The sequence below is a fragment of the Chiloscyllium punctatum genome, chromosome 32 (assembly GCF_047496795.1).
Source record: "Chiloscyllium punctatum isolate Juve2018m chromosome 32, sChiPun1.3, whole genome shotgun sequence".
Classification (NCBI taxonomy): Eukaryota; Metazoa; Chordata; class Chondrichthyes; order Orectolobiformes; family Hemiscylliidae; genus Chiloscyllium; species Chiloscyllium punctatum.
Window position 1 is genome coordinate 36,211,253 of NC_092770.1, and position 12,212 is coordinate 36,223,464.

The following is a 12,212-nucleotide window of genomic DNA, read 5'->3' on the forward strand; positions in this document are numbered from 1 at the left end:
GCCTCACAGCGCCAGAGACCTGGGTTCAATTCCTGCCTCAGGCCCATCCCTGAGGCGGGAATGTGTGGAGTTTGCACATTCTCCCTGTGTCTGTGTGGGTTTCCTCCGGGTGCTCCGGTTTCCTCCCACAGTCCAAAGATATGCAGGTCAGGTGAATTGGCCATGCTAAATTGCCTGTAGTGTTAGGTAAGGGGTAGATGTAGGGGTATGGGTGGGTTGCGCTTCGGCGGGGCGGTGTGGACTTGTTGGACTTGCCTGATGAGAATTCATGGATTTTGTGTGTGTGGCAGTCTGTCACCTAAGAAATGACAATCAAAACCAATATATAAAAACAGAATAGAATGAGAGGAATGAGAGTTCAATGAACTCAAATTGTTGTCTAAAACTTCTTTCAGAATCTGTTTCCACTTATATCTGATTAATTGTCTGTCCAAGTTACCATTTGAGTTCATTGGCACTATTATATATGAAATACCTAACAACATCCACCTTATCTCATGTCCTTCAGAGTCAGCTTAAGTTCCAAATCATTTTTGAAATATATAGCTCATTGACATGTAACAGTAAAACAAGATGATAGAAGGCAGGTGCTACACCATAAACATAGTTGTTCCATTTAAGGCAGCAATTGATTTGTGACTGGTACTTTGTTAATGCATTTTGTAGCATTGAGACATTTCATCTTTCCAGCAGTATTGTAGTTCTCATGTCTGTTAGCTGGTCTTTGCATTATCGATGATGCTCTTCACTTATTTCTGTGAGAGATTATTGCATTCTTTGTGAAAGTATTTTGCACATCAAAAGCAAAAAAAATTGACATTAGAAATACATTTAAAAAAACAAAAACTCAGGTAAAATCTTTGGAGAGACCAAAAAAATTAAAATTTGGATGCATACCCTTTGCAGATATTGTAATTTTAATAGCTGGGTTGTTTCCCGATGTGTCCAGCAATTATGTTTCTAAAATAAAAATGTGAAGAGCTGAAAATACTTACCAGTGCAATTAATATACGGTAAATAAAAACTATTAATGATTTGTTTTCTTCAAGATGGTAAAATAAGGGGACAGAGGACAGAAAGCCATATTGATACAATGACAGTGTTGGTGCATTTTATACAAAAGGCAAATAAAAAGCAAAAAGAAAATTGACAAAGAGGAAATATTAAATAGTAAAATTGATCATCTCAATTAAATAATAGAAGCATTAAAACAATGAAGAGACAAGTATGCTGTAAATATCTTCTAAAAAATCAGTTCATACAATAAAATTGGAGAGATGGAAAACCCGGGGATAAGGTGTGACGTAGCAGCCTGAAATAAGAATGTAGCTTAAGGTTAATGTTTCACAAATTTGAATCTACACGTTTCCCAAACCTTTTTCTAATTGTATTAATATTATTTTCACTGTGAAGTTGTGAAATTATGACAGTGATTTTTTATTCTGCATCGTTGTGTGATGCAGTGCAGTTAATTGTTACAGTGCTGTGTTATAATGTTCTAATTATTATATCATATAGACATACTATTTTGGTTTTGGGATGGAAGCTATTAAAATTACAAGCTTAATTAGGTTGTGATGTTTGGACCTCTACCTGTAATTTAAGGTAAAATGAAAGGGATTAGATTAGAATCCCTACAGTGTGGAAACAGGCCCTTTGGCCCAACAAGTCCACACCAACCCTCCAAAGAGTAACCCACCCAGTCCCATTTCCCTCTGACTAATGCACCTAACACGATGGGGCAGTTTAGCATGGCCAATTCACCTGGCCTGCACATCTTTGGACTGTGGGAGGAAACCCACGCAGACAAAGGGAGAAGATGTAAACTCCACACAGACAGTCGTCCAAGGCTGGAATCAAACTGGGACCCTGGTGCTGTGAAGCAGCAGTGCTTACCAGTGAGCCACTCATGTAACCTGTTCTGAAATTTGTCTGAAAGGAAGCCTGGATGATTTAAATGTTAATTGTCAAATGTTTGATTGTTTTACTGAGGTCGTACAAATGATTTCTTTTTCTTTGTCGGCAGCAGTCTATGTGTCAGCAGTGTAGATTGTTATAACAATTTTGCTTTAAATTGTCAATTTAGTTCCAAGACAAGAATTGGACTCTTGAGAATGGCAGAAAGTGAGTACTGCAGATGCTGGAGTTTAGTCAAGATTAGAGTGGTGCTAGAAAAGTACAGCAGGTCAGACAGCATCTGAGGAGTAGCAAAATTGATGTTTTGGCCAAAAGCCAATTGCTGATGAAGGGTATTTGCCCAAAACGTTGATTTTCCTGCCCCTCAGACTCTTGAGATTAGCTAGTTAGCATATCTACCTAGATAGAAGGCCTGTGTGATTCACGTTGCCAGAGGAAGAATGCGGAGGAAGCCCTTATGAACATCATGTATCTTGGAATATTGCTGAATATTGAAAACCCTGTTTCCAATCCACCTGGATCCAGGAAATGGCAGCTGGTGACAAACGGTGTCCCGCAGGGTTCAGTGTTGGGGCCGCAGTTGTTCACATTATATATTAATGATCTGGATGAAGGGACTGGGGGCATTCTAGCGAAGTTTGCCGATGATACGAAGTTAGGTGGACAGGCAGATAGTACTGAGGAAGTGGGGAGGCTGCAGAAGGATCTAGACAGTTTGGGAGAGTGGTCCAAGAAATGGCTGATGGAATTCAATGTGAGCAAATGCGAGGTCTTGCACTTTGGAAAAAAGAATACAAGCATGGACTACTTTCTAAACGGTGAGAAAATTCATAAAGCCAAAGTACAAAGGGATCTGGGAGTGCTCGTCGAGGATTCTCTAAAGGTAAACATGCAGGTTGAGTCCGTGATTAAGAAAGCGAATGCAATGTTGTCATTTATCTCAAGAAGGTTGGAATATAAAAGCACTGTTGTGCTACTGAGACTTTATAAAGCTCTGGTTAGGCCCCATTTGGAGTACTGTGTCCAGTTTTGGTCCCCACACCTCAGGAAGGACATACTGGCACTGGAGAGTGTCCAGCAGAGATTCACACGGATGATCCCTGGAATGGTAGGTCTAACATACGAGGAATGGCTGAGGATCCTGGGATTGTATTCATTGGAGTTTAGAAGATTAAGGGGAGATCTAATAGAAACTTACAAGATAATACATGGCTTGGAGAGGGTGGATGCTAGGAAATTGTTTCCATTAGGCGAGGAGACTAGGACCCGTGGACACAGCCTTAGAATTAGGGGAGGTTTATTCAGAACAGAAATGCAGAGACATTTCTTCAGCCAGATAGTGGTGGGCCTGTGGAATTCATTGCCGCGGAGTGCAGTGGAGGCCGGGACGCTAAATGTCTTCAAGGCAGAGATTGATAAATTCTTGATGTCACAAGGAATTAAGGGCTACGGGGAGAATGCGGGTAAGTGGAGTTGAAATGCCCATCAGCCATGATTGAATGACGGAGTGGACTCAATGGGCCGAATGGCCTTACTTCCACTCCTATGTCTTATGGTCTTATGGTTATCGGCATCGAATTGAAAAAGTATCAGGTTTTGAAATCCTCACTCTCTTTCCACCAAAATGAGTTGGGGGGAGGAGGGGAAAGAAAATATATTTAAAGGTTGTGTTTTAAGTTATTAGTCTCAACAGGGATCATAACGAATGAAATATATTTAGGTCGTAGTTCAATGCTTGTGCACATATAGGTGTTTGCATTGCCAGGGTTGACATAGCCAGAGTATTCATTATGTTAAAAATAAATGAAAGGCTTTTCAGGACATGAGTTAAACTCCTGGATTTACTAATTTGTTTCAGATAGAAATTTATTTTAGGAAATGCATATTTCAGGAAATATGTTCACAGGGTACTAATACAGCTGTAATTATTCTTGCACTAGCATGTATGAAAATTGAGGCCATGGTGTTTTCTGGATCTGATGCTTGTAATGTCAACTGTTCATTGCTTCTATTTTCGCCCAAAAATGTGTATCACAGTAACTGAGATGCCATATATTCCCCATTGAGGCAAGTCGTGTGTAATCATCACTCCCAACCCCTGATCCACATCTAGCGCGGTGGAAATGTATTAATGAAATGTATCAGGCTGAGATTGTTCACATCTTTCTAACAAATTTGTTTAAGCTCAAAAATAATTTAAAATTAATATCAACAAAAGCAAAAACAACATAGTTATAAGAAGGAAAGTAGTGTAAATTCAAAACAGATGCATAAGAATCTGTAAATGGATATAGGCTAACATGTTTGAGTTGTGTTAAAAAGGTTGAATACCCAAAAATGCATTGTTTGTTTAAGAAATGAAACATGTTTAGGTCGTAGTTCAATGATCAGCCATGATCATATTGAATGGTGGTGCAAGCTCAAAGGGCAGAATGGCCAACTCCTGCACCTATTGTCTATTGCCTATTGAAATATTGAAGAACCTGTTGTATTTTGAGTACTTTCTATATTTTAGGATTCTGCAGTTCTATAAGTTTGTTCAAGCGTAATAGGACACATTCTGTGAGACCAATCTGCCCTTATGATATTGAAACCTGTAACTGTGTATTCATCTTGTCTTTTCCAACAGAGTTCTGTTCAATCATTGACTCCTTCTCCCACTGACTATCAATCCTTGGGGCCAGTTTACAACTCCCCTGTGCTGTCTGGAAGCAGTAGCAGTGGTATTTCTTCCCTGAGCAGGGGAAGTGTGACCGAGACCACCTTGACTGATGGAACAATTACATGCACCTTAATTGGGTCTGAGGAATTAATTAAAAGGGAGAATGAAACCTTTGCTTGTATGCCACCACGTTACAACTTATCTGAACATGGCACTGGAACGTCAAGACGTCGAGCTCCTCTACCTCATAGCCTGTCTGTTCCCCCCAATGCTGAGCCACCAGCTCTCCCTCCTAAACCCCATGTACTGCGTGTACATAGGTCAGAAGGTGAAAACCGAATGGATGAAATTCTTGTCAGACCCAGATCTCAGCCTCGAAAAGTGTCTCAACTATAGAAAATCTGAATACTGGCAAAAATTTTGTTCAACCTAAATGCTAATTTGGCCAAAAGAATCCAGGTGGGCACCTTAAACTTAAACCGTTTTGACCATACGTATGTACCCATTGATCAGTGATTCTGCTGATATGTAATGGAGCATTGTTATGCAATAGGTCAGGATGGAGAAACAGAAGTAACTAGCACGTGACCAGAATGGTTATCCAGTTGCAATGAGGAGTCCCCTTTTTCCCCAATTTGCATTTGTGCTAATGACACAAATGCTATACTATGTCTAATGTCTGTTCGCCAGGGATCTATAAGAAAGCACATTAGTTGATATAAAAATAGAGTCTGCATTCCACTTTGTTTGCCATTTTGATACTTGCACATATAGAATAGAACACATATAGTTCATCGTTCATGATAATGACTTTCGAATGAGAGGTGGCTTCCCTCCTGAAACTAATTTGGAAGGGGATATTTCTTATTTATCTCTCTCCTTCATCCTCTTTCTGTTCCTCAATCTTTATCTCTGTCTCACTTTATTTTTGAGCTCAGTACACTGTAGTATTTGCACTTGTAATATTTGTGTTTTTCACCAAATTGTTCAAATATCACATTTGGAAATCCATCTTACTATTTTTCCATCAAAATTAGTTAGGGTAAGGGGTAAAGAAATTGTTTAAAGATTGTATTTAAAATTAAATTTGTTTACACATTGAAAAAAGGCAAAGAAACAAAAAGTGTTTAAAACTGGCAGTTTTCCTCCGATTAGCTTTTGGCTAATTGTCCAGCATTACAGGAAAGAAGAAAAACTACTTTGTTAGAAACTGTCTAATTTATGACTTGACTCCAAATCCTTTACTTAGTAACAGCACATAGGCCATTCATTAAAAGAAGTGGTGATTGTTTCACATAATGTTCCTTCCCTTGCCTCAGATTACCCTACCAATTTATCTTTTTATCATTTTTCCCAGTTGCACCTATAAATATTGATGTAACAGTGTCCATATTGTTGCACAAAAGTAATTACAGCTGCCTTAATTGGGGTACAAGTTGAGATAGGTAATCATTTTTCACAGTTCGCGTGTACTGAAAAATTTGTTAAGTAATTTGTAACTTTACACAAGCTTTTGCGAGGTTAATGGTGTAAAAGTACCATTAATTCTGCATTTTTAATTCTGAATTTTACAGTCTGGGATTGACTTTGGGAGGGTCCTGTTTGTGGGACAGTGATCTTTGTGGCAATCAGCTTTTTATTAGCCGAAAGTAGATGCCTGAAATGTCATCATCTAACTCTGCAGACTGGCTTATTTATGAGATTGTTGAAGTATATGAAATATCTTGTCTCCTTTTCCCCTTTAATATAAAAAATCACAAACTGTCTGACCTTGTAATTAAAACAAGAACCTATCAACCTTAGTTAAAATAATTCTAATTTCCTTTGTCAGTCAAGTGCCTGCCTGAATACTTTTAGGTTGAACAGAGTATATCAAATTTCTGGTCTGGCATTTGGCTACATTTACAGAGGGACTACTTAATTTGGTGCCAGTAGCCTTCATCAGCCCAAACTATTAGCAATGTAATCGTTCAAACGCATACAGTAAATATTATCCATGAAGCAAAATTTGGAGAGGAGTTGCCAAAATGAGTTCCTGGAATTTTTCTTCAGTATTTCAAAATGTCATTATTAATGGAGAGGACAAATGTTTTAAAAATTTCCATTACATTTTAACAATGATTGTAAAAGTGATAAAAGGGCTAATTTGAATAATCTTCGAAAAGCACAAACAGTATCTATGAGTAAGAGTACTCAGAGCGAAGTCAATTTAAAAGGGAAGTGAATGTTTATGCTCTAAAGGTATATTTCTTGAAAAAATTACAAGTTGAATGTTTGAAGCAATGTATTATAATAGCACACAGTGAACGTACATTTTAAACATGCTTTTGGAATTTGAACAGTGTCAATAGCAAAGTTGGGGCAAAAAGAAGATATTTTCAACATTAAAAATGGAAAAAAAAGACTTTAAACAGTTAGATCAAAAAATGTTTTATGAATGTGCTGGTGGACCATACAAATCTACCTGTTTATCAACGAGAACTTTAGAAGAATGGTTACTTGCGAAATTTCAAAGGCTTTCAGCTGAAGTGTTCTATAATGTGGCTGCTTTTTCTGTTTTTGAAGGGAATGTATGTTTTTCCTGATCAGATATTTAAAGCAATCTTCAGAGACTGAGATACATAGATAATTGCGGTTTATTTTTCAGAACATTACTCAATCATTCTCTGCATGCTTCTACATAAACATTCTAAATTGCATATTTATATATTCTGGCAGTTTGCTCAGTGATCCAGTGAAAAACCTGCAAATAACCTATTTAAGTAATTTTACAGAACAATGCAGTTAAATCAGTGACTTTCATTCAATTGATACCCGACATAAAATGACCTGTGCTAAAGCTTTATATCATAGGTCAAGTCAAATGCAACAAACAATTCAATTCCTTTTTCATATCGATGTAAAAACAGACTTGCTTAAGATGCAGCAGGTGGAAATATAAACTGAGAAATTTTGTGAGCTTGTTCTCAATCATCAAAACAATATCTTAATTGCTGTTTTCTTTATTCAAAAATATGTAGGTCCTGTTGCAAATCTTAACAACTTGTTAAAACTGCCAAATTTAAATTTGTCACTGGCGGTTACATATTTTGACCTTGGTTGCTATAAAAATCTTCAGGTTCAGTAATGTCTTCAAGGGAAGGAAATCTGACATGCTCACCGAGTCGAACCTATGTGTGACTCCATTCCATTACCAATATAGTTGAGTCTTAGTTGTTCTAACTTGTATTATACCAATAGTGGTTTCAGAAAACCCACCATCACCACTTCAGCATAATCAGAGATAGTCAATAAAGATACTTCCTTTGACAATGATCCCACAACTTACTTCGTCCATATTTCAGCATCAAATTTCTTCTCATAACTCCTGGGTGTTCACCTCCACTGTTCCATCTGAACATCTACTCTTTGCACTAATCACTGTTTTTCTAATGGAGAATTGTGTGAAATCCATCATAGACATACCTTTAACTACTGTTGGACCTATGTTTCCCCTATTCTACTCTCACAAGTTAATTTATGTTCCAGATTTATCTTGTCTATTTCTATAACTAGCTTGATCACTGTGACTATAATTTCTTGGTAGACTGAAATGCACAATTTTCTTTGGCCTTTTCCTGTAATACAAAACTTTGACACTGGATGTTAAACCATGTGGCCCTACTTGTGATGGTCTCTAGTACTTGGAAGGAAGATATAGCAATTTTCACCATGAAATAAAGTGTTGGGAAATTTTGACAGCTAATTTGCACAGGGCTGGATCACACAAACAAGGTGACAAATTACAAAGTAAAAATGTTTTATTCATATAGAGTAACAGATTTTTCAGGATACCAGGAAAACTCCCCTGCTTACTTTCAAATTAATGTCATCCCACCTTTAATGTCCACATGAGAAAAAAAGGTGGAGCCTGGATTTAATTTAGGGTGGCACAGTGGCTCAGTGGTTAGCACGGCTGCCTCATAGCACCAGGGTCCCAGGTTTAATTCCAGCCTCGGGTGACTGTCTGTGTGGAGTTTGCATATTCTCCCCGTGTCTGCGTGGGTTTCCTCCGGGTGCTCTGGTTTCCTCCCACAGTCCAGATGTGCAGGTCAGGTGAATTGGCTATGCTAAATTGCCCATGGTGTTAGGTGCATTAGGCAGAGGGAAATGGGACTGGGTGGGTTACTCTTCAGAGGGTCAGTGTGGACTGGTTGGGTCGAAGGGCCTGTTTCCACACTGTAGGGAATCTAGTCTAATATCTCATTCAAAACACAGCACTTTCCTCAGGTTCAATTATGTCTTCAAGTCCTGGAGTGGATCTTAATCCCATAATCATTTGAATTCAAGGAAAGGTTACTGCCATTGACTAATGCTTAATCCTTGGCTCGATTTTACTTTTCTGCAAATGGGTCATTCTGAAAGTGTTAGAATCTTGCTTATTATTTCTTGCCAAAACTAGAATGGATGCAGCGTCGATACATTATCTGTATTCACCCCACCAATGTTTGTTGTACCCACTAAATGTTTTTAACTAATTCTCTTGCTTTTAATTTATCCTCATTGCTTTGTGTCTTTTCTGTAAATTAGAAATAATGATCACAAAACTAACCCTTCAATCTCCCATATACGCTCTTCCCACCTGTCCTCTCCCAATCTATTGATTAATACTCATCTATACCCAAACCATAGTTTTGAATGGAAATAATAATCTTTCATATGGACCTATTTTGCAAAATCTTCTGGCAGTCCAGTTATGTCCACCTGAGGCTGTTATTTCCTTAAAGGAATTGAGGTTTATTAGATTCTCTGTTGACACCAATTTACCACTTTTGTGCAGATAATCCTCAGATTTACAATTGATAATTGTTCCATTTTTGTTTTGTATGGAAAGACGAATGAGCCTGCAGTTTTGATTGTTAGTTTTACCTCGCCCTTTGATTTCAAATATCACAATAGCCCATTTTCACAGAGAATGCAAACTTCATAAATTTTGCAGCCTCAAATAATGTACCTATCTATCCCTGTATCTCTATTTGCATCAAACCTTTTTAGCCATTCTAAATGCCATCTTATTTATATTGAGCAAATTGAGAGTAAAATTCACCTTGGATGGTAGCAAAAAAAAACACAGGTGATAACACATCAGCAAGCTCGCCAAATTTTCTTTTCCACAAAATGCGACATCGGGCAAGTAGAAAATGTTAGTTGACTCGCTGTCTCTTGCTGTGCACTATACCCACATTGAATTTAAATAGAATATCCATTTTAGAAGGGTATATGATTAATATCTTGAAATATTCATGTAGACTATTGTTATTTCAAATTACTCATATGTTATCTCGGTGCCTGCAAGAAATCTTTACGTAATGGTCACAGAGAGGATGTTAAAAAAGCTCAAATTAAATCACGGAATCCTGTTGCTGCTGCATTTATTACTTAAAATAACTAAATGTGTGATCTCACTTTCTGAAGGAATTAATTAAACCAATAATGTAAGAGCAACGTCAGTTAAAAGGAAACCAATGTTGCAATTGTATGGAAGGTCGGGATTTCTATGGTATTGATATAGACGAACTACATCTGCTTTTTGTAAATGTAAAATATAACAACTAATGTTACTGTTCTATTAATTATCATTTTTATGGCTGCTGTTTTTTTAAGAAAAAGCATTATGGATACATGCTTTGGTATGTAGATGTTCAGTGCAATTTTGTCTAGTAGCACTGGTTTAAATAAAACATGGAAAATTCAATAAAAGATCAGTAGTAAATGAAAACTACCGCTATGTTAGAGGAGGTTTCCTGGGAGGAAATTAAACAAATGCACCCTCCTTCAGAGGCTCAGAATATTTTAATATCTGTTTGCTATCCAAACACAGTTCAATATGCCAATTATCTTTGCGGCCAGATCCAGCTACTAAGCTAGTTGTTACTTTAGATTAAAAGCATGCATTTTCTTTTTTTTTCACCATGTCTTAAAACATGCCAGTTTTCAAAATAATCTGGCCTGAGAAGTTAATGCATTTACTAAAATCAAACACTTGAACACATTATTTTGGGAAATTCCAGTTGCTCTAGGTTGCCTTTGTGCATGCTGTACCCAACTACTAATTAAAACATTGGTCTGTCCTAATTATTAGTTAAAAATATCTCCAATCTATAATGTAGGACACCTTATTTCTATGCCATGTTTCAGTGTAATGACTTTGTACTACAAGAAAGCAAAATAAATAGTATGTTTTTTTAAAAAAATAAAGTACTTGGGTGAACTGAAGAAAGTAAGATTAGTGAATCAGTTTTTACGATAATTAAAGTTTCTGTAGATGTTTTCACATTTAAATTGACCTTTTTAATATTAAAACTAAAGCAAATTACAGTGTGAATGTTGTTGCATTGCCAAATGTTTATCTATTAAGATTGTACATAAGTGTTTTTATAAGAATTCAGCCATATTAACTTACAACATTGAATGTTGGAAGAACAAATTCCTAATATATGTTTAGTATTTATATGATGTTTAGTGATGATATGTAAGCTCATAGGAACATGTTAATTTTATTGAGCATTTATTAAAATGCTAGTACTGGATTTCTCTAACTCTTGGTTCCTTTTGCAACAAGCTGAATTTTATCATTTATGAGTAATGTAATTTGTCGTCAAAGCACATGAAAGCCTAAATGACTGTATTTTATTAAAATAAATTGTTTGTACAATTAATTTTGCTTCCTAAATCTTGATAAGGTGTCAAAATATCCAAACTGTATCAAACTTGCTGACAGTATTGTCTTGTATGATATTTTTGTATATATGAAGTTGACCTGCTGTAAGTCAGTGTTTTTTGATTACTGGAAGCACAATATATAGTGTTTCATTGGTAATCATCCACTGATTCCACACTTTGAATGTTGTATACAAAACTGCCAGATATGACTACTTTGTATAGAGGAGGGTTTGCAATGGTTTCAATGGCTAATTGCACATTGACTATCTTAGAATGTTCACAAATGAAAATAAAGCATTTTATCTCCAATTTGACTTTCAATTTACACTTTTTTTTTAATGTCATAAGTCAGGTTGGTGTTTCTTTTTTTAAAGCTTAGATGTGTTTCGTGTTCTTAAAATGAAGACTGAAAAAAAATTATTAACATTGCAACAAGACGTTGATGCAAGTAAAAATTAAGTTAAAAAATCACAACATCGGGTTATAGTCCAACCGGTTTATATGGAAGCACTAGCTTTCAGTGTTCCTCCTTCATCAGGTGGTTGTGGAGTATAAGATCATAAGACACAGAATTTATAGCAAAAGTTTACAGTGTGATGTAACTGAAATTATATATTGAAAAAGACCTGGATTGTTTGTTAAGACTCTCATCTTTTAGAATGAGCATGTTGGTTTCAGTTCTTTCATATGTAAATCACAGATCATATAGAAGTTACATTCTCAAGTTATCTTGAACAATTGGTGTCATGTTGGCCCAGATAATGCAGTGTGAGCTGCCCTGTGTGAAATTATTTGTGCCACAATGATTCTAATCTTAAAAAATGGATTTACAGAATCTGACATGGATTCATGCAGTTTTTGAGAAAAGTAAAATGTTATTCTGCAAGCACAAACTCACCCCACAAACTTGTATATGTACGTGTGCATGCGG

The 12,212-nt window shown here is 36.5% G+C and overlaps 1 protein-coding gene across 7 annotated transcripts in view; it reads left to right on the forward strand.

Annotated features, from left to right (window-relative positions):
• The window catches only part of LOC140458056 (dedicator of cytokinesis protein 4-like), a 488,962-nt gene extending 477,372 nt beyond the window's left edge, over positions 1–11,590 (forward strand). For all 7 annotated transcript variants that reach the window (XM_072552082.1, XM_072552088.1, XM_072552083.1 and 4 more), the window contains one exon: positions 4,547–11,590. In XM_072552082.1, coding sequence (XP_072408183.1) covers positions 4,547–4,975 — 429 coding nt within the window. In that variant the 3' untranslated portion in view covers positions 4,976–11,590. The remainder of the gene's footprint in view (positions 1–4,546) is intronic.
• Positions 11,591–12,212: the final 622 nt, after the last annotated feature.